Source organism: Macrobrachium rosenbergii, chromosome 50 (genome assembly GCF_040412425.1).
Source record: "Macrobrachium rosenbergii isolate ZJJX-2024 chromosome 50, ASM4041242v1, whole genome shotgun sequence".
Lineage (NCBI taxonomy): Eukaryota > Metazoa > Arthropoda > Malacostraca > Decapoda > Palaemonidae > Macrobrachium > Macrobrachium rosenbergii.
The window spans coordinates 5,641,120-5,665,750 of record NC_089790.1 but is presented as its reverse complement, the minus strand read 5'-3'; the positions used below and the strand labels follow the sequence as shown (position 1 = coordinate 5,665,750).

Here is a 24,631-nt window from a genome sequence, read left to right as displayed (position 1 = left end):
ACGTCGCTCTCAGCAATGGTTGGCAGACGTTTCAATGGTAGTGTAGACATGGCGGGGCTAGGGTGTGGGTCTTATGAACTTAGTAATAATATTACTCAAAGTAAAAGTTATCTACATGTGAAATTAACCGATTCCGCGTTTAACGCCATAGAGGATTACTTACGGATTAAGGTAAGTTTTTCGTAATTCGTCCACGTATTACGGTTTTTGGCGAAATAGTCGTGGAAAGAAGTGGTGCTCGCAACGGCTCGGATGAGAGACGATCCCGAAAAGTGAATGGCCCTCGAATTTAGAAGGCCGTAGGTGAATACGAACGTAATGACGTTTCTCAAAGTGGGCAGCGATGTTTAATTTAGGTGTTTGCAATGCCAGAAGGCAAGTGAAGGCCAATTAAAGGGTGAAAATGGGGCCAGTACCGGTATGATTGAGAGAGAGAGACTGTTGGTGATTCGTTGCACACGAACGGCAGCAGCAGCAGCAGCTGATGGTTCGCCACACCAGCTGTTAGCTTTTAAATGTAGGCCAGATATTTGACACTTACCCTCTGTGATCAGCCCCACGAGATCTGGAAAAATAAGGATAATTGGGGAGTCGCCGAAATATTGCGATGAAACTGGTTGCAATAGCAATAAAATGGCAATGGGTGATAGACAGTATCACTGGCTTCCTTTAGCCTATTTTGGGAAATGCTTACGGTAGAGTCGTGTGTGGGGGTGGGGGGTTGGCTGTTAAAATAATATTGACTTACTCTACTTCCTTCTTTGGAAGTCATATAGCCAACATAGCGTGAAATACTATGGCATGATGAACCTAAATGGGGTTATCTGGTCTTGGAATTGTGGATATCGTTGACAGCCCATGCCAGCTCCTGATAAAAGTTGCCGTAGTTGAAGGGTCTATATATATTAATAACTTGGTCAAGTTTACAACGGGGCACAGGAATTTTAAGTCAGAATATGTTTCCCCCGACCTCAGTGCCGTACCTGCTTATGTAAAGATATCGGGAAAAGAAAATGTACAGATATTCGTGATACTGTGCTGGTGACGGTGGCCATATTCGTTGCCTTCATTGGACGTAAAGGTTGTGGATCGGTTAATTAATAAAATTGTTAGAAATGTGAATGGAAAGTCGAGTCGATTCATACGAAATTGTTAATGTTATCGCAAAAGAATGGGAATGCATCGTGTTATGTAATTTCATATTTTTCGTAGTTGCCAGGAATAAGACCAGTAGACATGGATACACCCTGAAATATGCAAAGGGCTTTCCAAGTACGTGGAATGTTATTCGGGTGCATTTCGTTTTGTATGCAATTCTGTTGGACCTGATACTTGTGGAATCGCCTATAGGCTATGATTGTTTTCCCGAGATTTTTATGTCTGGATATATTCTTTGTGGTTCTTAATTTTGGGTGGGTGGAGGGGAAAATGTTACAGGATCCATTTACGTAAGATTTTTACTTTAAAAAATATATTTTTTTTTTATGGCTGCTGGATATCTTGTAAATTGCCCAGATGTCCACCGTTATAGTGAAGTAATGTTGATCGAATCGTCCCAAATGTCCACAGTTATAATGAAGTTAAATTGGATGAATCTAACATTATATTTCATAAGCGCTTCAAGCTTAAAAACCGTAACACACATTTGATACAATATTTTGAGTCTTGTGGTAGGTGAAGGATGAAGCTAAATATTTATTCAATTTCGAAAAGAAACTTTGAGGGTTATAGAACGGTGGTTTAGGATTGTAAAACTTACTTGCACACGAGGTGTTTCTCCCTTCTTTTGTGATATGAAAATTAGGCTACTGTAGTCATATAATCAAGTGTATTTTTTTTTTTTTTTTTGGTTGAGCTGTGTTTCCAGTAAAGTAGTAGGCGATATACTGTTGGTATTCAGTTGACTTAGTGTACGTAACTATCTTTTATTCCTATTTGAAAATGTGGTTATAGTAAGCAGTCCTGCTGCGCTACATTTTGTCTTAGTACGTATGTATTTGAGTGATGGATATTGTTTTAAATCATGTCTTGAATTATTATGTTCATATAGTTTAATCCTAATAGAGATGTTAGTGTCTGCTACATACGGTACTGGTTGTGTTTGGGATCTTGTTTTCCAACTGAGGAGTTTGCTATTTGTAGGTTTCTGAAACTCCAGCCATAACACCTTTACAGTTAATTTCTCATGGTGGAAGTAGCTTTTTTTTTTTTTCATAAGCAGTAACATCATTTCTGATGTTAATTGGATATGGAGAATTGCCGTGTCAAATATGTTGATTTTCGTCCATTTATTTAGTAGCCTAATCATTTCCAGTTAAAACGCTGCTGTTAAGAGTCAAATATATGTTTTAGCTATTTTTTTTTTATACGTTCTATTTGTGAAGTAATACAGGCATCTGCTAAACCTTCTTGCTACTCATCAGTGATTCCCTTTTAAGTTTCCTGGACAAATTTATAATTTTACTCAAGCCAAAAGAGTGATCCGAAATATGAACATTGTTGTGCAGCAGTCAGTCACTTTATCTTATCATTTGTTATAAGAATGGTAGGCTACAGAGCTTTAGATAATGCATCATCTCGTGATAATTTTTAAAATCATTGTGGCAGATTGTGTATGTTCATCTTGTAAGTTAATCTGGCGCTGATAATAATAATAATAATTCTTGTAGAATTGTATTATTTTTTTCAAAACAGGAATTAGGTTAAATGATTCATGAGCACTGTAACGGAATTCATTATGATTGAACTATGGAATACACAGTAGTTTTTAAACTATTCAATGCCATTGTACTTTATAGATTTTTCGTACGCATCATTGCTCAGTTAAAAGCTGGGGAATTTTTTTTTACATCAAACATCCTCTGGTTAACAGTTCTTAGATATATTTTTGTCATTTCCTGCAACGATTGTACATTATGATATGCTGCATGGAAAGTTTTCAGAGAGCTTAAATCCAATGATTTGCAGGCGGTAATACATCAACGTATTAATATTTTCTCAAGTTGACAATTGTGAACGTGAGGGGGGAAGAGAATCTGTTACGTGAAAGAAAGCTTATCTTGGGTGGAACATATGTTTGAGGCCAACTTTGCATTCCCCGTATAAAAGTTTAAGTGAAGTACATAATTAAATGCATTATGTTCATGACATGGTGGATTCGATTAATTTATTTTCAGCAGTGATTATAACTTCAGTTCGGTTGCCTGCTAAAATGCCGGTACTTAGTCAGTGATGTATTTGGGTTGTTGGTGCTGTCCACTATGAATAATTCATTGGGGTTTCAGAGCAAGGAGCCACTTCATATTGTGCGCTTATTCAAGATGCGTTCTTGTTGCGATAATAATGCCATCGAGCAGTTTTTTTTAACAATTATTAAACATCATTCACTTCTGACGGGTGGTGACAGTACGGAGGGACTAATGTTGAAGTACTGATTTGATATTGTGATAAAACTAAAACCTTGACCTAGGTCAGTTTGGAGGCGCTTATGTTATTGGTCACTTTTATATATAAGAAAGGTATTTATTCAGACAGTTGTTTATCGACTTTAGGTTTTGCCGTTGGTGTTATTTGTGTCTTTTGTAGGATATTTGTAATTGAGCAAGCAAGCTGGTTTTACGAGCTTGAGGAATGATCGGCTTCGCAGTATACGTTGTGGCTTCCTCAGAGGTCATTGGCTTGGAAGAAAAAGGGGACCTGGTTTGATGTGGTTATCCATTAAACCGCTGTTTGCCGTTTAAAGTTTTGGTGAGTGAATTACGTTCGTGGAATTAGTTTATGCACACGTGTCATTAGTTCGTTATTACACCATTTCACCTCTTCTGTGTTGTCGTAGCATTGTGGCTAAGGCAACAAAGATTTGCTTGGTTACTCAAGGATATGTGAACTTTGTGAGAAATGACAGTTTATCGTATTGTCCACAGTGGAACATATTCGATCGAAGTGGATGAGCAGTGTCGTCCCATCGAGTGGTCTACTAACCTGGTTAGCCCAGTTCTCAAATTAGGCGGTGTTATTGCTTAGTTGGGCATTGTCACCCAGTGTTCCATTCAGTCAGATTTGATGCGTACCGGAAATTCATGATTTTTTTGCATTGAAGATGCAGCCTATTGCATTCTTAGTGGTGTGTAGGTGGAAAATATTTTGGTGGAGCTTGTTGCATATAAAATGAGGCTTGTTGCCTTTTCACTATAGAAAGGTTGTGCGAATATAGAAGGGAAAGCCGTTCTTTTTTAAATTATCAGGACATGAAGTTAATTAGTGGGTTTGGGGGTACGTAAGACCAAAGATAGCTCATGAAGGCAGTTTTGCCAAGACATTCCTAGGCCCCTGTGTCATAATATGGGCCACCAGGAAACTCCGGAATTTTAGTTCTGTGCACGCTAGTTGATCATAAGCTTTCATGACTTGCAATCTGGCACGAGCATTTTCTCTCGGATCTCACTTAGCAGGTTACCATTAGAAGGTGGGTTTTCACATCCGTGAACTTTCTTGCGTTTACTTGGAGACCTGTGGTTAAAGCATTTTTCTGATATTTAGAAGGATATCTTGGTGGTCATCTGGCGTTAGGCGATTTCGTGGATTTTCAGTCAAGTATACATTAATTTTTTTTTTAAATTTTCGGTTAGTTTGTTAATTTTTATATGAATATAATTAATCTTGTTTTTTTTTATTTAATCGTCATTGTTATCGTTTCGTTTTCACATGTCGTTAGTCCAACGTACAGGAAAACAAATAGATAAAATTGCATATATTTTCTTCTAATTGAATTTTTATTGAGCTTATAGCAGCCGTCGTATTTTACAGGAAAGTTTTTTTCGGTATTAAAGTACATGTACTTACTTTTTCTATCAATTTTACATCTTATTCGCCCTGTTTATCATATGGGTTGCCTGTAACTTGTGTAGTATCCCTATGTGGTTCAGCTGTGTAACGGTCGAGTTCTTGTGATTTTATTAGGCCTGTTATATTTGCTGTTAAATATTCACTGGTTTAAGCGTTGAAGATAGCTTTTCAAAACTAAGTTTATATATGTGTGTGTGTATGTATGTAAGTATGCATATATAGTTAGTTTAAAAGAACATTATCACAACTTGGAAGCCTTCATTTATGCCTAACTATCGCAGTCTTTCCATATGGAAGTTCACATGGCCAAACGTTATACTTCCCTCGTGTTTATGGCCTGCCTGAGTTTCCAAATAGTTGAACGCGCTAATGAGAATACTTTCGGCGGTATTCAGTTGGCCTTGCCGAAGATGTGTTAGGAGAGGGATTTTAACAAAGGAGTCGCTTTTGGCGACATTGATGTGGAGTCGATGTCGAGCGTTTGTATATGCGTGCATATTGCTGTTGTGCAGATGTGTGAAATTTGTTCCGCCGTTTAGGCCTAGCGGACGTTCATTTGCCGATCAACTGTCATTTTTATGGTTATTTTATTTTTTATTGCAGTACGTAAATTTGTTTCATCTATTTTTTTCTAGATAGGTGAGAAGACTGCGTTTTTATTAATATAATATAAAAAGAAGTTTTAAATCATGATGTAAAATGAAGTATTTTAGACGCCTTTTCGTATGGGTGTTATATTTTAGGCACACGTCATGCTGAATACTCTCCATGTCCTCCGCCCCAAGGAACTGTATGGGCATGGGTGAAAAACGATTGCCACACTTCGTCCCCACCACCACCACCACCTTTTCAAACCCAGGGCATCCAACAAGTGTCACACTGAGGCAGTGCGGTTACCCGCCTCCCTTTACAAGTGCTACTGGCCGCTTATCTGCCATCAAGGGGGTAGGTAGGCCTACCTGCCAGGCCCCCGCGAGATAAGCCGTCAGGTATCCCGTTTGTCTGGTTGTAAATAGGCGGCTAGATCACCATTAATTGTTCGGTTTACCTCGTGTTACGCTTTGGTGTCATTATTTTTATTCGGCCCGGGGAGGTTTTGTCATCGGACACGAGCTGCTCGATAGGCCTATCTGCCAAGCAGTTGGGAAGGCAGGGAAGGTTACGTAAAGGTGACGACTGCGATTGTTTTGGGACGTCTTGTCATCACATCTTGTAGGGAGGTGACTCTGATGCCTGCTCTGCTGCGGTGGTCGTTTCTCTCTCTCTCTCTCTCTCTCTCTCTCTCTCTCTCTCTCTCTCTCTCTCTCTCTCTCTCTCTCTGATGTTGCAAGTTAGAAAAATATTGTGTTATATTTATGATGATTTCTAACGAAAGGAATGGTAATTTTATAGTCAGTTGTCAACATATCCTTCTCAACTTTTACACCCGGCGTTTGGCTATTATTCAGATTGTTCATGGCGTGAACATTGTGAATATTTGTACACTTGGAGCACTTGTCAGGTGTAATTTTTGTGACTGATGGATTTATAACGGAAAAACCTATTGCGGCATATAGTTTTATAGAAATAAGGAAGTGTGAATAAATACATTGTATTAGCCTAGGTGTCTTGAATTGCAACCTTGCCCAGGAAGAGCGCACCGTAAGAATTGCAAGATCTGTAGCTAAATATGCTCGGCTCTGCCATAGTTGGTTAGTCACACGAGCATCGTGTCAAACGAAGAAATGGGGGTGGGGTCTTTGCTCTTATTTATAACATATCTACTTCTCTCACCCCCCCCCCACTCTCCCCATCACTCCACGTGGTCGATGTTGAGCCTCGTATAATCTCTTGCGTTTTTGGGCTAAGCATTATGTCAGGTTTCGAGTGTTCGATACGCTCTTGTTCACGAATTCATATGTGTAAGTGTAGTCCGTACAAATATGTATGCGGTCTTTGCGCTTATATGTCGTGTAGTCTGCGCATATATGTATGTGGAGTTTTTCCATAAGCCAGTCGTTAATATTAGCGCATTTAGACAGCGTGGTGTACATGATGAGCCTATGTCCATGCACTGAAAGTTTTGGTTTCCCCTTTACAACAGTTTCGATCTAGGATGTTTAGCCTACTGCCTTTAAATTATGTTATCAGTTGTATTTAAATTTAACTAGAGTGAAATCATAGCGTTGACAAGCTTATACCGACATGATTCTTTTAAGTCGGGTTTGAGACATCTGATTCCCCCGGCATCGTCGTATTCCTCTCTCTCTCCTTCTCTCGAGATGCGCACGTGCCATCTGTCGTAAGCGCTTAGAGAGCACCGTGTTAGACCCAAAATTGCTGTTGGCCAACATATGCTTAGGGCGTTGTACATTGCAGATCCGATGGTATTATATTGACTTATTTTTGTCGCCACATGACTGATAAGAATGTTTTGCGGCTAGGTTATGAAGTAGCATGTGTAGTCTTTGTATATGTGTGTATGTGTCTATTGATTGTGTTAGAATATGCTGTGTTTGGATTTAATTTTATTTAATTATATGATTTATCTTTTGTTGTTTCATCAAAATTCTTATTAAAATTCTAGAAGTGGGTAGGCTAATGCTCTCTCTCTCTCTCTCTCTCTCTCTCTCTCTCTCTCTCTCTCTCTCTCTCATTTGGGTTTCACGGCCCGGCAGTTTTGATGTTTGAAAGGTTATTGAATCCCATTACCGTGTAAGAGGGAAGTCATTGTCACTTGAGAAATGTGGTCGGTTTTGCTGCTGCCCCGATGCAGGGGTTTTCGGGCTGTTTGGCTGTTCAATGGGACTATGTTCGTGTCGCCTAAAGTTTAGGAGATGAAGACGTTTCTTAGTACTAGGGCCTTGATAGGATATACTCTAATAATAGTTTGATTCTAAAATCTTTCAGGTCATCTTTCATTCGTTGGTGACTCGATTTCGATATTGTTCTTTTGTTGGGATAGGCTAATCGCGGAATCTGTGTGGTACTATTGCAGTAAACATTTGGGTTCCAGTATCATCATACATTTATAGTGTGTTTAGAAGTCACATTTGGTTATAAGTCAAGATGTGCGAATGTTTGTATTTTCGTAACATTGATTTCTATGAAGATTTCTTATGATTGATTGGTTTTGGTTTGCTATGCATAGATATTACCGAAAGCTTTGCCGTCTTTATTTCGCTAAACAAACGAGACATTATGATAAAATGTTCACTGTTGGATTCAAAACAATGAAGTTATTCGAATTTATGTATATTTTTCGGTTGCTCGAAAATAAAACATGTATATAAATGGTATCTACTGGTGTCACTTTTTTGTTCTCTGGTAATCTGAACCCACCCATAACAGTGTTTGGGACCCGATAGGCCTGAGTAAGCTATGACATTTCATTTAGGCCTGCTGCTTCCTGTATGGAGAGCCAGTTCCAGTCCGCCAGATTACACTACGATGTTTGTAGAGTAGTCGATAATTGTTGTCATTCGTGTGGTTGTAGTGTTTTTTTTTTTTTTTTTTTACGATGGGTCTTTGCGTTGTAGACCTTCTTTGTTTGTTATATATAATTTTGTTTGGACATATTTTGTGTTTGTGCGTTTAAGGACACTCGTTTAATTTTGTAGGTCCTTTTGTTACTTTTTGTTAGGTTCTTTTGTTAGTTTTTGGTATTTGCAAATCGTGAGCTTCCCAATAGTATTTAATTTATTTGGTCGTCTTTTAATTTCTGTGATATTTGTAAGAGAAAAAAAACATTCCCTGATAATTCGCGGAGTTCAATAATACGTCACTATTTTGGTAAATACAAGCGAGAGGCTGTTTTGTGACCTAGGATAAAGTCATTCGACTGGTCGAATCGCAGGCTTGTCATGTGTATTTCCTTTTTTAAACTCTCTCTCTCTCTCTCTCTCTCTCTCTCTCTCTCTCTCTCTGTGTGTGTGTGTGTTTGTTTGTTTGTTTGTTAGTGTGTGTGCAGACCTGCAGTTTGCGTACCCAGATATCCTTATAAAGGCAGTGTTTCTTTCTGCGTCAGCTCCTGTGCCTTAGGAAATGCACTCCCCCCCCATGACGGGTTTAAACCAGGTTGCGTTCGTGTCCCATTTGAAGAGGACGAAGAAGTGTTTTGCATTTTGTGCCTGTGGTTATAGTCTTATATAAATATACGTATAGTCACATATATATATATATATATATACGTTTGTATATAATCTACTGGTCACTTTTTACCAGATACATTGGTAATTGTAATAACCAGAATCCCTTTTTATGGTATATATATATATATATATATATATATATATATATATATATTATACAGTATTGCAATTTTATTTTAGAAACATTTTACATCTCTTGTAAACTCCTCCACTAATCCTTTTTATACTCTACATCAAAATTTGTCCCTTCAAACTGATTTGCATATGATAAAGAACATTGATTTTCTTAGGTAGATGAGAATTTGGTAATTTAATAACCAAACGTTAACGAAGGTTAATGAGGATTTGTTTTCCGAAGTTGAAAAATAAAATAAAAAAAAAAATCGCTTTTGAAGTGAGACGTGGTCTAGCGGCCCAGGTGTTGGAAGTGAGCGGGAGTGAAAGTCTTGTGCCGCCGTATGTGTGAAATACTTCTTGACCAGTCCGGTCTGTGCGCTCTTGTGTGTGTGTGTGTGTGTGTATGTGCTGTATGTAGCCTCTGTGAAGGGTCGCCTTTGGGAGGCCCACTGGCTTGATGGAACTGAGCAACGGGGGAGGGGGTGAAGGTGGCGCACCCTCACCTTCATAAAGAAATTTTGGCGGCTGTGTCGTAGTGACACTTACGGTTAATTACATTATTGCCCGTGTCATACATTTTCTAATTGTTTGAAGACATTTGCGCCCCCGGGGCGGGGCGGGCGGGTGTTAAGAGAAATTTTATCAGTCGGTATTGCTATGTTTGATCTGACATTTAGAATTATCGTGAATCGGCAGATTAAATTATCTTTAGACTAAATGCCCAAAAGTGGCATACCGCCCTTGTCAGTCGAGGGTACGCCACTGAGTATGAAAAGAGCTATTTACCAAGTGGTTATCCACAGGTATTTGCTGTCAGAATGCCCCCGTTTTGTAGGCTAGAAGGGGCTCTCCCTATATGAGTGCCGGGATGTGGATGGTAATTATCATTTACCCCGAAATGTCCACGAGTTGTTACCAGTTTGAATTTAGTTGAGGAGAGTGGTGCCCTTCGAAAGATTTTCTTTCGAGTTTTTATCAGTTGTAAATTCAGCTTATTTAATGAGGTTAAGGTAAGACATGCTCTTACGTCATGATCAATTAAACTTTTTGTGAAGTCATCGAGAAATTATATATTTCCACATTTGATTATCTTGGGAATTGCAACGCCAGTTTCAAGCAGTAAATGTGTCGGTGTCCGTTGGGGATACAGGTCGAATCTGTGATGTAAAAGTGTCGTGTTGTATTTTCGGAATTTAATTTTAAATTGTTGCAACTTTTTCACGGTGCCCGACCTAGTCTAGCTTCAAGATCGTTGAAGGCAACCTTTTGCCGAGGATTTTCTTGTAGTTGTGCGGCATATTTTTGTTTTTTAAAGTTGTGGGTAGTTTGTATTGTGTCGTTGAGATATTTTTTTTATTTTTATCATTATAAACAAGTTCTTTTATGCTTTGCGTTGGTGATGCATATCTCCGGACTTGTTCATGTTATCTTGGAAGCGCATGAGTTTTCTCCATACCTTTGTTAAAGATACATTGCTTTGTTAAAAGGCACTGAATGGGTGTCTCTCTCTCTCTCTCTCTCTCTCTCTCTCTCTCTCTCTCTCTCTCTCTCTCATATGCAAGTCCGTAAAACCTGGAACCTTCGCCGAGAGAAATACTGTGTCGGAACCTTTCATCATTCCGGTTCTTCCCAACGAGAGAGGTCTAGAACGTCAACAGCACTCAGGAAAAAAAAAAAAGGTCCTGAATAGTGACTCTGGGTGTTTGAAGATTTTCTTTTTTCACACACACACACACACACAAACAGGGTTATTGAAACATCATCTTCCTCCCGTTTTCTTCCAGCCTTCAGGTCATGAAAAAAAAAAAAAAAAGCACGAGTCGTGAACCGAACTGAAAACCTGTAAATATCAGTTGGCAACCTTGCGATTCTGCTGCCACTATCAGCTGATCGGGCCGTCTCGTACTTGCAGCGACTTTCGCCCTTTGAGCGAAGTGCCTTTAAGACGATAATTCGCCCGCTGGTGTGCGGGGTTATGCATTTATGTATTATAATGCTTTGATTGCGAAATTTTGCATTTTTGCAAAGTCTCGCATTTAATGTTGTATAACCCAGTTTTTGAAGTTTATTGGAAGTTATGATTTGATTTTTTTTCGTCAGTCTGTATAGCATGGTGTTAGTTTTGCGAAGTTTACGAAATGTGCTTTTAATTTGCGATGCCTGCTGATTGGATTTTCCGTATGAGAGAATTTGGCTAAAAGGAATAATGGTATAGCATTTCTCGTCCGCTTTCCCATATGAAGTATACTGTACAGCACGCGATAAAGACTTCAGGTATGCGAGTATTATTTTAAATCGCATGTTTGGTAACACTTTGCGAATTCCCATTGCCTGCAGTTTTGCCAGATACTCTGTTGATGATAATGGGAACGAAATGCCTTATTTCTGCCCACGGCTGTACCCATCATAGAGCAGATTCCAAATACAAAGGAAACCGCAAAACTCATTCGCAAGAGGAGTTGAAAAGCTGTACAAAAAAATAGTAATATTTACGCGAACGAATAATATTGGATTTTTGCTAAAACAAGTAAGTGTTCGTCATGGTCAGTGTGTTCGGGCTTCTTCCAGAATTTTAATCTCTCGATTTAGTCTGTTATAAAAAGAATAAGCTGGTCGTACTTGAATGCCGATGATGATGATGATGGAAATACCAACGCGTGGCTGGCTGCAGTTTTTAAAATTAGGCGTCATATTTGGTGCATTGTGGGGGAGGATGATGGGGGCATTTTCAGCCTGTCTTGGCGCTGGGGTATTTGTGGGCATGAGGGGAACTTACAGGTAATTGCCGCGTGTGAAAACTTGGTCGCTTGATTCGTAGATGCAGTAGCAACGCTGTTGTCGAATCGTGCTTATATAATTATTTATATATATATATTTTTTTGCTAATTATGGCTAAAATCAAGCATTTTACGAATCACGATACAATTACACGTTGCTGTCAAGATGGTCGCTGTTTTAGTGTTGATGAAAATGGGAAATTGGTGAGAGGCCTTTTTTTTTTATTGAAGGTTGGAGGTCCTTTTTATACGAATTTTCATTAATTGAAGTGTAACCATAATTGATATTCAGGTAAGTTATACATTTAAAATTGCCGGCGCTTGACGGAGCTTTCTAAAAGTTTGTATAACGCCAACAGTAGATTCGTGATCGGTAATATGTGTAGCGACGGGTGATACAGGCTAACTTGTTGGATGCAAGTTCAGACTGGGCCGCTGATATTTCGCTATTCAGTTCGTTCAGACCCAGTACTTATCCCTCATTTAAATACTATCCTTATATATCACGTGACAAAGAAGTTCAGTCTATATACAAACATACACACACATTATATATATTGTAGTAATAAAAGAAACAGATTTAATGAGTCCATAATTACATATATAGCTATTGATTGTAACCTGCGGCATTAAATTTCCCCACTCATAATTTGACAAATGTTATGCCGGGGATTTATTAATTTTTTTCCGAGCGAGCACTTGTGTGTATGAGAGTAGCGCATATTTTACTCTAACCTCATGGTTAAAAAAAAAAAAATTGGGTTTTGCTTAAAACTACATTTATATATATATATATATATATATATATATATATATATATATATATATATATATATATATATATATATATATATATATATGGCTCATAGCTGCAACCCTTTCAGGCTTATTCCTTTTACTGTACCTCTGTTCGTATTCTCTTTCTTCCATCTTACTTTCCACCCTCTCCTTAGTTTTCTTTTTATTGTTGAATGACCCCATAGGTCCCAGCGCTTGGCCTTTGGCCCAAACCTTACACTCCTTCCCATCACATTTTGTGCACGAAGGGAAAATCCTGCTGACGTCCCACAACTCGGCGGGCATGATCGTACCCTTCTGGATTGAGACGGACATTAAACTACTACAGTGATATGCGTCTTGTTTACACGTGTGGAGGGTACTTCCATTCAGAGGTCACGGATCGGGCTGAGTGTTTGCCACGTATGCAATGTTGCTGACGGTGCTTTTTCTCTCTCTCTCTCTCTCTCTCTCTCTCTCTCTCTCTCTCTCTCTCTCTCTCTCTCTCTCTCTAGCCTTCCTTACAGTAACTTGACAGCACGTGTGGATGGTATTGGTGTCATTTCTTTTTTTTCTTCTTCTTCTTTTCTCAACCCCTTTTCTCTGCCGGGTGGGTGTGGGTGATTATAGTTGTTGCTAGTCGGAATGACGAATAGAAAACAGTTTTTTCCCATCTATAATCTCTCTCTCTCTCTCTTGTTTGTTTTTTTGGTTTTGTTTAGCGTATTCGAAAAGTCAAATATTTCGTGGATTTTTATTTTTTAGGGATTGGTCAATTCAAGTCGTTTGTTTTCAAAAGAATTCTTAGTTTCATATGCACTCACATGTGTATACAATATATATATATATATATATATATATATATATATATATATATATATATATATATATAGAGAGAGAGAGAGAGAGAGAGAGAGAGAGAGAGAGAGAGAGAGAGAGAGAGAGAGAGAGAAATATATGCTTGTCATTCAGTCATATATATATATATATATATATATATATATATATATATATATATATATATATATATATATATATATATATATATACACATACACACACACAATATATAATTTCCCATGAACGAAGCCTTACACAAGAGTATGGGATTACGGAGGAGTACAGCTTCTCCGGAGGCCTTCTAGGACTAACTCCTGAGATCTGTTCTCCCCTCCCCCCCTTCCCCCTCCCCCTCCCCCCCCTCCTCCTCCAAGGCACGCGCACATATTTTATTTAGGTGTGTTGTTCACCAACAGGTGTGCTGTGTTGGTCAATGGACAGTCAGTATTTATGGAAATTGCGGTTAATGTTGGGTCTGTGTAGTTGAATGAAAATTCTAGAACTAATCTGCATACACTCCTTCATGTAAACTCTGGTGTTTATGTTAATTACAGGTATTTTCTATTTTCCTGTCAGAGTCCATTTGTTGGTAATTAACTTCGTTGGAATTGGGCTTTTATTGGTAGTGGAAATACGGGTCACTGGAATTTCTGAGTTTCTTATGATAGAAATATAATGAAATAAAGTTCATTGGAATTTCTGAGTTTCTTATGATAGAAATGTAATGAAATACAGTTCATTGTAATTTATGGGTTTCTTATGATAGAAATATAATGGAATACAGTTCATTGTAATGTCTGAGTTTCTTATGATAGGAATATAATGAAATACAGTTCATTGTAATTTCTGAGTTTCTTATGATAGAAATATAATGAAATAAAGTTCACTGGAATTTCTGAATTTATGATAGAAATATAATGAAATACAGTTCATTGTAATTTTTGAGTTTCTTATGATAGAAATATAATGAAATACAGTTCATTGTAATTTCTGAGTTTCTTATGATAGAAATATAATGAAATAAAGTTCACTGGAATATCTGAGTTTCTTATGATAGAAATATAATGAAATAAAGTTCACTGGAATTTCTGAGTCTCTTATGATAGAAATATAATGAAATAAAGTTCACTGGAATTTCTGAGTGTCTTATGATAGAAATATAATGAAATGAAGTTCACTGGAATTTCTGAGTGTCTTATGATAGAAATATAATGAAATAAAGTTCACTGGAATTTCTGAGTTTCTTATGATAGAAATATAATGAAATAAAGCTCACTGGAATTTCTGAGTGTCTTATGATAGAAATATAATGAAATGAAGTTCACTTGAATTTCTGAGTGTCTTATGATAGAAATATAATGAAATAAAGTTCACTGGAATTTCTGAGTTTCTTATGATAGAAATATAATGAAATAAAGCTCACTGGAATTTCTGAGTTTCTTATGATAGAAATGTAATGAAATACAGGTCACTGGAATTTCTGAGTTTCTTATGATAGAAATATAATGAAACAAAGTTCACTGGAATTTCTGAGTTTCTTATGATAGAAATATAATGAAATACAGTTCACTGGAATTTCTGAGTTTCTTATGATAGAAATATAATGAAATACAGTTCACTGGAATTTCTGAGCTTCTTATGATAGAAATATAATGAAATAAAGTTCACTGGAATTTCTGAGTTTCTTATGATAGAAATATAATGAAATAACTTTTTGTTAATAATTGTACTCCTTGCTGTAGTTTGTGTACTTTATGCTCAAACGTTAATACAAGTCATTGACATCCGTTATATATTCTGTTAGTTTCCCTTTTAAAATGTTATTAACCTTTAGATTTTAATGCGTCACATTTTTTATAATTACTGATAATTGCTGAGCGTAAATCGCACAGAGTCATGCATGCTGTTTAATGACCTAAATTATTTTTGATTTGCACTTGTTAAGAGCACGAAGTTCTCTTCTTTTTTTTTTTTGCAATAATTCTGGAAGTACTTAGGAACGTGACATGTATATATTTTTTGTTTAGTATTAATTCTGTAAGTTTTAAAGAAGCGGGTACCCTAATTTTAAAAGCTCTATATTGTCTGGAACCTCATAATTCTTCTCATATAGATTACTCATTCTTACCGTAAATTTGTTCGTTTTTAGTCTCTCCATTTCAGCTTATCATGAATGATGCCATTGTTTTTTCATTTATTTTAAATTCTGCCCTTTAGTTACGCCAAAGTTAACATGGAGTGATTGACATCTGTCTACGTAAGCGGCGCATATTCACGGCCGTCGAGGTACCGCTGGGAGATATATTGAGAGCGTGTGTCTTGTCTGGTGCGCCGAGTCTCCATTACAAATGCAGAATCTTTTTCGTGCCTTCTGCGATGGGCTTCGCGTCGTCAGGTCTTGGTTTCGAGTTGACAGATGAACTCGTGATAGTTATCTGTAGGTTGTAAAAGTGAATTTACATAACCTGAGGTAATAAACAGATTTTTAGCAGCGAAGTTTATTTTAGGTTATTTTCCTGGACTCGTTTTTCATTTTCTGCTTTGGCTCTCTGTCTCTTGTGACGTTTTTCTTGGGTACTTTTGTTGTATGCAGGGATATATAGATTGTATTTAGTACGGTATTGGTTGCCATAATAATAATAATAGTAATAATGTTGTAGCATATTTTATATATATATATACATAAATATATATATATATATATATATATATATATATATATATATATATATATATATATATATATATATATATATACACACACATATATATATATATACACATATATATATGTGTGTGTATGTATGTATGTATGTATATATGTTTGTGTGCGTCTGTGTATTTTGATAGCCTAATTTACACGAGGATCAACGTAAAGAACGAAAAATAAACACTGGGAGGAGCCAAATAAATCGCATTGATGAAAGGTCGAAAATTTCGTATCTGGGAAAACAGACGAAATCCTATTTCGCGCTTGCGAAATTCGACGATTCCGTGTCCTTTAGAGGCGGTTGGGGAGGGCAACTTAGTCTAGACGGGAATTTAACAGAGGAAAACAAATGACTACGTATAGTTAAGTAAGCAGTGATTACGCCTCTGAAGAGTTTGGAAAGTTGGAGGTAAAGGTTAGGTAGGCGTGTTTATAATTTCGAGGGATATTTTTTTGTTATACAAAATACGTTCTACTACTTATTTTATTTTGGAATCAGAAGCATCTTTCATTTGGAACCTGCCTGAGGAGAGGTTCGACCTAATATGCTGGTTTTAGATTCCCTTCTACCTCAAATATTCGTTTGCATTCAAATGTATGTACGTATACATATGGATGCATAGACCACCCAGTACGGCGAATAGTGCGAGTCTCTCTCTCTCTCTCTCTCTCTCTCTCTCTCTCTCTCTCTCTCTCTCTCTCTCTCTCGTGGTTCGACATCTTTAAGGTTATTTAGCTCTGCCTCTAGCATTATTTAACCGATCGACATAACGCTTCCTGTCTGACAGCCATAACTAGGTTTTATGGAAATGGCTGTATTGGTGGGGAGTGGGCTGTTTGGTGTAACTCATTAGTTGAATGCGCAGTGAGTTTTCGATATGAATTGGAGCCTGCATATAGGTTTTAAACATGCAATAACAAAAGAGTTGAATGAGTTTTTATTGGAGTTTAACGTGCGTGCCAGCGTTTCAAAGCACATTTGTCAGTATTCTCCAGAAGCCTGTAATCGAACATACTTCCCATCGCTACCTAACGACTTTTAGGCATAAATGCCCCAAGGCTTGCACATAGAGAACTTCACTTAGAAACGTAATCAATAAGTGATGAATTACATATAAACGGGTTGGTTTTTAGAAGTATCAAATCTGCCATGTTTAGAATTAGCGACAAAACTCGTATGTGTGTTTGGAAATGTGTGTAATGCCTATAGATAAGTAGATGACTCATACGTAAGTGGAACAAATGGTGTATTAATAAAGTCGTTAGGTGGAATATTGTGGTCGCATTTTTTCCCTCCCCACCCTGTGAATTTGGATTAGGTAAAGTTTCCCCCCCCCCCTTTTATTCTTTTATTTTGTCTTCAGCGCGTTTCCAGGCTCTCACATCGTAGGCTTCCATAAGGAGAGGAAGACTGGAAGAAAACGCTGGTTTTTATTCATCTGTATTTGGGAGGTGTGTTCCCGAGGTGGATGCTGTTGATAAAGCGAACCAATGGGTAATGGGGGTTGGATGTCCCTATGCCTTAGGGACTCTCCTGCTATTAGGGGCGGGGTGTGGTTGTTTGGGGAGGGGGCGGGGGGGGGGGAGGTAGGGCCTCTTTATTCCCTGGACGCCCCCTTGCCATTCCATGGCCCTCCCCGCCGGTAGCTTGTTGCCTTGGCAACCAGCTTCCACGCCGACTGGCTCTCTCTCTCTCTCTCTCTCTCTCTCTCTCTCTCTCTCTCTCTCTCTCTTTTGTACGTGTTTCTACCGTTCCCTTGTCTCCGTAAGCTTTCTTCCACGAGGGGAACGTAAAAGGCTTCGTGGAGGGGAGACGGTAGAAATTCGTCCTGATTCTTCCCCCTCGTCCTCTCATATATAGACAACGTGTAACCTGGAAGAAGAAAATGGAGAGAGAGAGAAAGAGAGAGAGAGAGAGAGAATTTTACTGGTCAGTGGAACGTACACAGTAGCTTTGACTCTGTGCGTCTCTCGCAGCGTACTATGAAGAGATGTAATGTAATGTAATGGTAGGGTGCTTAGGTTAATGTTTGGGACTTTTCCAGATCGATGGTATCTGAATGGGATGTATTTTTCTTCTCATTCCGTTTACCTTATTAATCTTATTTTTTTATTATTATTATTCGCATGTAGTGAATTGGCTTCTTAAAAATGTGTGGACTGGTGCTTTCCAGTGTATTCAAATCGAAGCTTTCTTGACTGGAAGAATGCTGACAGTTAGCAGCTTGTAGTATTTGAACGCTTGCTCGCTCCGTAAGTGGTTGCCCTGTAGAAAATCGATACGTCCTACTACTAGTAGTCGTCTACTACTACTACTACTACTACTACTACTACTACTACTACTAATGCCTTCGCTGCCATATTTATAATTAGTATTTGAAATGCCAATAGTAAGTATTTCACCTCAACAGAAGGTTCATTACCATACAAATCGGCACACAATATTAAGAAGTCTTGGCAGGTACAAAAATTGCAAGGAGAATCGGCGGATATTAAGAAAAGACTGGCATATGAGACTTCAGAACTTGTCCTTATGAGGAAATTTCCCTTTTTACAAAGACCATTCAGAAGTTTTCCCCCCACATACTCCCCGCCTCTAGAGTCGGTATTACTTCCGAGCTTTTCATTCTACATTTTTGAAGTGTTTGATAGGAATTAAAATTTAAGGGTGGACGTGGGTATTATTATTATTATTATTATTATTATTATTATTATTATTATTATTATTATTATTATTAGTAGAGGAATCATCATTCTTGCTTCACTTGTTTGGTTTTATGTGCAGCCCTCCACAGGGATAATTCCCTCTCTGAGGGGACCATGTACGTTTTCAAAAGAAGGTGCTTCTTATATTTTATAATTGTCATTCAGTTTTTTCTCTTCAGTATCGTAGCTCCTGCAGAATGGGAGAGTCTCTATTTCCTTTTTAAATGTGCATTCCTCTCGTATGCTCTTCACTTCAGGCGGTATTTTGTTGTATAATCTTGGTGCACATACCGTTTACGAAATCATGTTTATGTTGTTTCGGAAGTGCGGTATTTTGTTGTATAGGCTTGGTGCATATACCGTTTACAAAATCATGTTTATGTTGTTTCGTTGTTCGTTGAAGAAACAACGTCTTAAAAAGAAACTGCGAATACTGGCCTTGAAGAATGAATTAGTAAATTGATATACTACAACAGTCAGTCTTCCTAGGCGCGTGTCCATCGATTTCGCAGGGTATTTGAACACGCTGTTTTCATTCCTCCTTTTTCTAGGTTTATGGCTTGGCTTGGGGATTAGGTGAATCTTATCTGGTTTTTAATCACCGAATAATGAGCAATTCAGTCTCACAGCATTTTGACATTGGCGTGAGTTGGATTGTCACATAATACCGGAAATGAGGAAAAATCTTGGAGCTTCAGATGCGACGGATTCCACGCAGTTCTGGAGTTAATCTATGTCGAATAATTGACTGAACTGACGAGGATGTTGAGGATTCTTCAGTAGTATCAGGCGTACTGGACCTGGTGACTATTCACAAGGTCAAGTTATCCTCAAGGTCGACTGTGGAGGCCCAACATCCTCAAAAAAGATCATATTTTGAAGAATTCTCTTTTGCATGTGAAGCAGAAGATATGTTATTGTGGGTGCTTGCAAGCTCAAAGAAAGTGATGAGATGCCAGCTACTGTACATTAGAACAGTAAACAAGATATAAAAATAAACTGATAGAATTCTACGAAGAATTTTGTGACAATCCCAATGTTTTAGCCTAATTTTACTGACACAGGTTTTAGTTTTAATGAGAATTCGTTTTAGACGATCAGTTCGCAAGCAAAATCAACTTTGGTTGTTTGTGCTTCAGTGGATAGCGGAAGGAAGCAGTGTAATGATAGAAAAGTTGGCAGCGGTGTCGATAGGTTAAGATTGTTGTTGAGGAGACCAACCAACATGGGCTCCCCCTCCCACCACCACCACAACCAACCCCGACCACCTCATATTTTCCTCCAGCATATCCTGTTCCTCGAGGCCTCTTTGGCCAGACCACTTCCTCAAGGTGCACGATTTCCTCGGCATAATCTCAGTTGATCGTCATATTCGTTTTTATTAAAAGATTTTCACTCCGTCATCGTGACAGAATTGACGGGATCAGTTGGGGAAGTTTGAGTTTGTTTCCATTTTTTTTAAGGATATTGCGACTAGGGGGTGGGTGGTAACATCCTGGCCGTGAAGCTCCCTCACCTGACGGTCTAAAATATAAGGAAATGAAAACTCGTTCTTTAATCTGTAGAACGTAACTAATAACAACGACTGCTATGGTATGGTGTGTACGTGTGTGTATAGGTAATAGACCTAAGAAGAAACGATTGTCTTAATTAAGATTTGGCTCTCCTAATGAAATGGGGTCCCGGGCCAATTTACCCTTTCTGCTGATAAGAGAACTGCTTCGTAAACGACTTGAAATAGACCTCCAGATTTTATGATGATTAGTAACGGTACAGCAGGTTTCGGGGAACAGGGTCGGGATTCTGAGGAGGGAAGAGGAAGAAGAAGAAGAAGAGAAGAAGAAGAAGAAGAAGAAGAAGAAGAAGATAGACCAAAACAACGCTTATTCCTTGGTAACAGAAGCCGCGTTCAAGTTTCTGTGACCATTGACAAATATATCATGGCTTCTTAACATCAGATCTTGTAAGGGGACTCAATGTGTGTGTTCGTACATTCAGTATCTGGCAGAGCTAGAAAGGTCATCACAGGTTGGTAAGTTTAGATTTCGACTGTTTGCTTTTGGGTACAATGACCTGAAGCGTGTAATAGTACCCATATGGGTTAGGTTTTCATTCAGATTTATGTAAGTTAAGAAAAGGTTCATTTTCTCGCATCGCCTCCTCTCCATTTAATAGAGAGCACCAGCGTCCTCGAGTACGTACAGTAGGCTTAAGTTGAACGTTATTCTCTCGTGTAGTTGGTTGGATGACACCTAACTCCAGCAGCAGATTTTGTTCTTCGTCTTAGCGTCATGACTTATTATTTTCTTTGTTTCTCCTTTCATTCAGTTTTTCTAAAGGGCCGTTTACTTTTAAATCACATGCATGCTTTTTCCCACCTTCGTAACTCTTTCAGGCATTTTTGTTTATTCTACTCTCTCTCTCTCTCTCTCTCTCTCTCTCTCTCTCTCTCTCTCTCTCTCTCTCTCTCATTTGAAGAGATGGTGCAAAAGAGCCTCTTGTTGAGTCACGAGACAAGAGAGAAAACCAGCTTCTCTTCCTGGCCTCGGTCTAGTCATAGCTTTGCCTTCTCAGGTGTCTCGTCATACTGGTTGTGTCACTTCTCGTATTAATATTATTATTGTGTTATAATGTCGTGTTTTATATATATATATATATATATATATATATATATATATATATATATATATATATATATATATATATATATATATATAGAGGGACGCAGGTTGTGTTGCTACGGTGCTATTGAAATTTGAAGTGTGAATGATGTTTCTGTTATACTTTATCCTCTTTCTAGGCCTATACTCACCATAAATAAGTTCCAAGTTATGGTACTATAATTATGGTATTAGATGACGTCCGTTTCATTTAAAATCTGCGAGAATTGGTAAACAAAAACAAACAAAAAAAAGATGGGAAAATGTAAAGGGGTTCAAGTTGTTTAGAACAACTATATTTGCACCCCAACATGTAGAGCAGTGGTTCTCAATCTTTTTTATAGTGATGGCACCCTAACTAATGTAATCATTACCGTGGCACCCCTTCTTCACCATCTCACCATATCGCATGAAAGAACTTATTTAATAAATAAAGTTATTTTCCATACTGAAACCAAAATGAGCGCACCGCACATGCAGAAATATACATTACTAGCAAAGAGCATATCAGAAGAATTAGATAAACATAATTAGAGTAGACACACTGATAATAATTATATGAAGACTTCTGCAAACTTTTTATTTTTATATACAAATGTTCATTGAGGTGATCCAGCCAGGACAAAATTCATGACAATCTTGCGTCACCCCTAGGCACTGAACAATAATGTTTCTGTTAATGAATGGTAGTGATTAAGCTTACGAGTATACGAAGCCTATCGGTTTTAGTTTCCTAGTAAAGAAATGCTGATGCTTATGGTATTGGCTATTTGATCATGATTTAATGAACTGATGATTGAATTTCCAATTGTGGGCGTAGATTTATGGAATAGATAAGGATTTTTATCTTGTTTGAAATGTCATGAATATCGGTAGGATACTAATTGTTTTCCGTTTTAAATTAGTTGCATAATAGACCACAGTGGTATGAAATATATGTATTATTTTATGCAAATTTTGAAACAATATTGTGTTCCCTTGATATTCTGATTTGAGCTTATGTGATATTTGTTGTTAGAGAGAGAGAGAGAGAGAGAGAGAGAGAGAGAGAGAGAGAGAGAGAGAGAGAATTATGCATGTCAAGCTTGTGTTCGTTTTAGTCCAGTCTACATTTTCGAGACTTTGTAAGCATAACGGCTGTCTTTAATGATAAGCCAATTATAGTGGGTGTTATAGTTATCAGGGCGGCTCCTTTGCACGTGGGAGAGAGGGCGTGCGGGGGTCGGGGTGGGAGGTCTGTCCGCCTGAGAGACCCCTGGCGGTGTGGCTCGTACTAATCCCCCGATGATTATCACCATCTCGGAGACGTCATTAAAAGATGTTTTGTGTGTTCTCATGTTTTCGTGTGATGTCCATGTTTGTGTGCGTGTATGACCACGTGTCTTCTCCACAGGTAGCAGAATCTCTCTGGTCATCCACCCCACCTGTTAATAAGTCAGAGGCGGGCGTGATGGTGGAGGCGACAGGGCCGTTCTGGCCTTCCTTTCGTTCTTGTGCGGGATTCGAGTTTTAGTTACAGAAGGTTACAGAGCCTTTATTCTTATGGGATGGATCCCTTTACGGTTTAATGGTGCTTGCTGTAGAATTCTCGCGGCCTCTTTATTGAGGTATGGTGACAGTTTTATGTGATTTTGAGATGCGTTGTTCAACAGTGCTTAGAAGTTCAGAGTGATCGATTGATTTTCAAATGTGTGAATCATCATATAGGCCTATACTAAAGTTTGTTCTGTAAATGCTCTTGCATATTGTTTCAAAAATTGTCGTTGTTCATTATTATAAGATTAATTTCAGTGCCTCTGCTCGTGAATACTCAAAGAGAGAGAGAGAGAGAGAGAGAGAGAGAGAGAGACTCGTGTTCCTTTGTTATGATTGGAAGGGAACAGTCTCTTCTGAGACGCATGCTTTGGATAATGTCCTGCTTGGAATCGTGAGGCAGCATCTTTGCGGTTACAGGATGTACTCTTTCTCTCTCTCTCTCTCTCTCTCTCTGATGCGTTTTGAAATATAAGCTTGAATATAAAGATTCATAGTAGAGGATATGATCAACTGTAATTAGTCTCTCTCTCTCTCTCTCTCTCTCTCTCTCTCTCTCTCTCTCTCTCTCTCTCTCTCTATATATATATATATATATATATATATATATATATATATATATATATATATATATATATATATATATATATATATATATATATATATATAGTGTGTGTGTGTGGGTCAATCAGGGTAAATGTCCACAGCGCCCGGAATACTGATCCTTTTCTAAATGTCTGTCGAATGTGTTATAGAGATGGCTCCGTACACGTGACCAGAAACGGCGGTGGGAATTGGAGAGAGCCGTTGTAAAGAAAGCGGTTTCACAACGCTTAGGATCTAGGTATGAACTAGAGAAAGTCGATGACGCGAATGACTGATTGCCTGATTCGCTCTTAAGCAAAGGAAGTTGGATCGATTATAGCGGAATCATTTCAGATGGCCGTGTTAAAAGGAAAGTTGTCAGTTGCATAGGTAAGGTTGGTGGTGTCAGCCTTCAAAAATATTCGGATTGAAAAGCTATTATTGTTTAGAAGTAGGTTAGAGTATTTCAGGAAATGACGCACATTTCCTTCCATATTCGCTTGGAAACCAACGTACCTTGTATTTGTATATTTATCTCAAGGATATTTTTTTATATCCAAGAATGCATATGATGTAATTTTTAACAAACACGAGCGTTTAAAGAATTTCCAGTTAACAATAATTATCATCGCAGGTGAACACGGCAAACAATCCTAAAATCCGCTTTTCAAAGAATCGTGAATATAACGCTGTGGATTCGTCACATTACAAATTGATATAGTGATTTGATACCACACACGTTTTCGTTTTGTCATGAGACTCCTTTTTTTTCTTCTTCCTCCTTCGAGCTGTGTGCCTTTATGTTTCGTTTTTGCTTGTTTCTAATGAGAAATGGCATCTTTTTCTTAAAAGAAAAGGAAGAGAGAGAGAGAGAGAGAGAGAGAGAGAGAGAGAGAGAGAGAGAGAGACTTTGATGAGCAAAAAGTTTGAAGGGCTGGGCTTTCTCGTTAA

The 24,631-nt window shown here is 38.0% G+C and overlaps 1 protein-coding gene across 1 annotated transcript in view; it reads left to right on the top strand.

Moving 5' to 3' along the window:
* Su(Tpl) (Suppressor of Triplolethal) overlaps window positions 1-24,631 on the top strand; it is a 213,371-nt gene continuing 188,740 nt past the window's right edge. Inside the window, 1 exon segment of the mRNA XM_067093461.1 lies at window positions 1-171. Coding sequence (XP_066949562.1) covers window positions 16-171 — 156 coding nt within the window. The 5' untranslated portion in view covers window positions 1-15.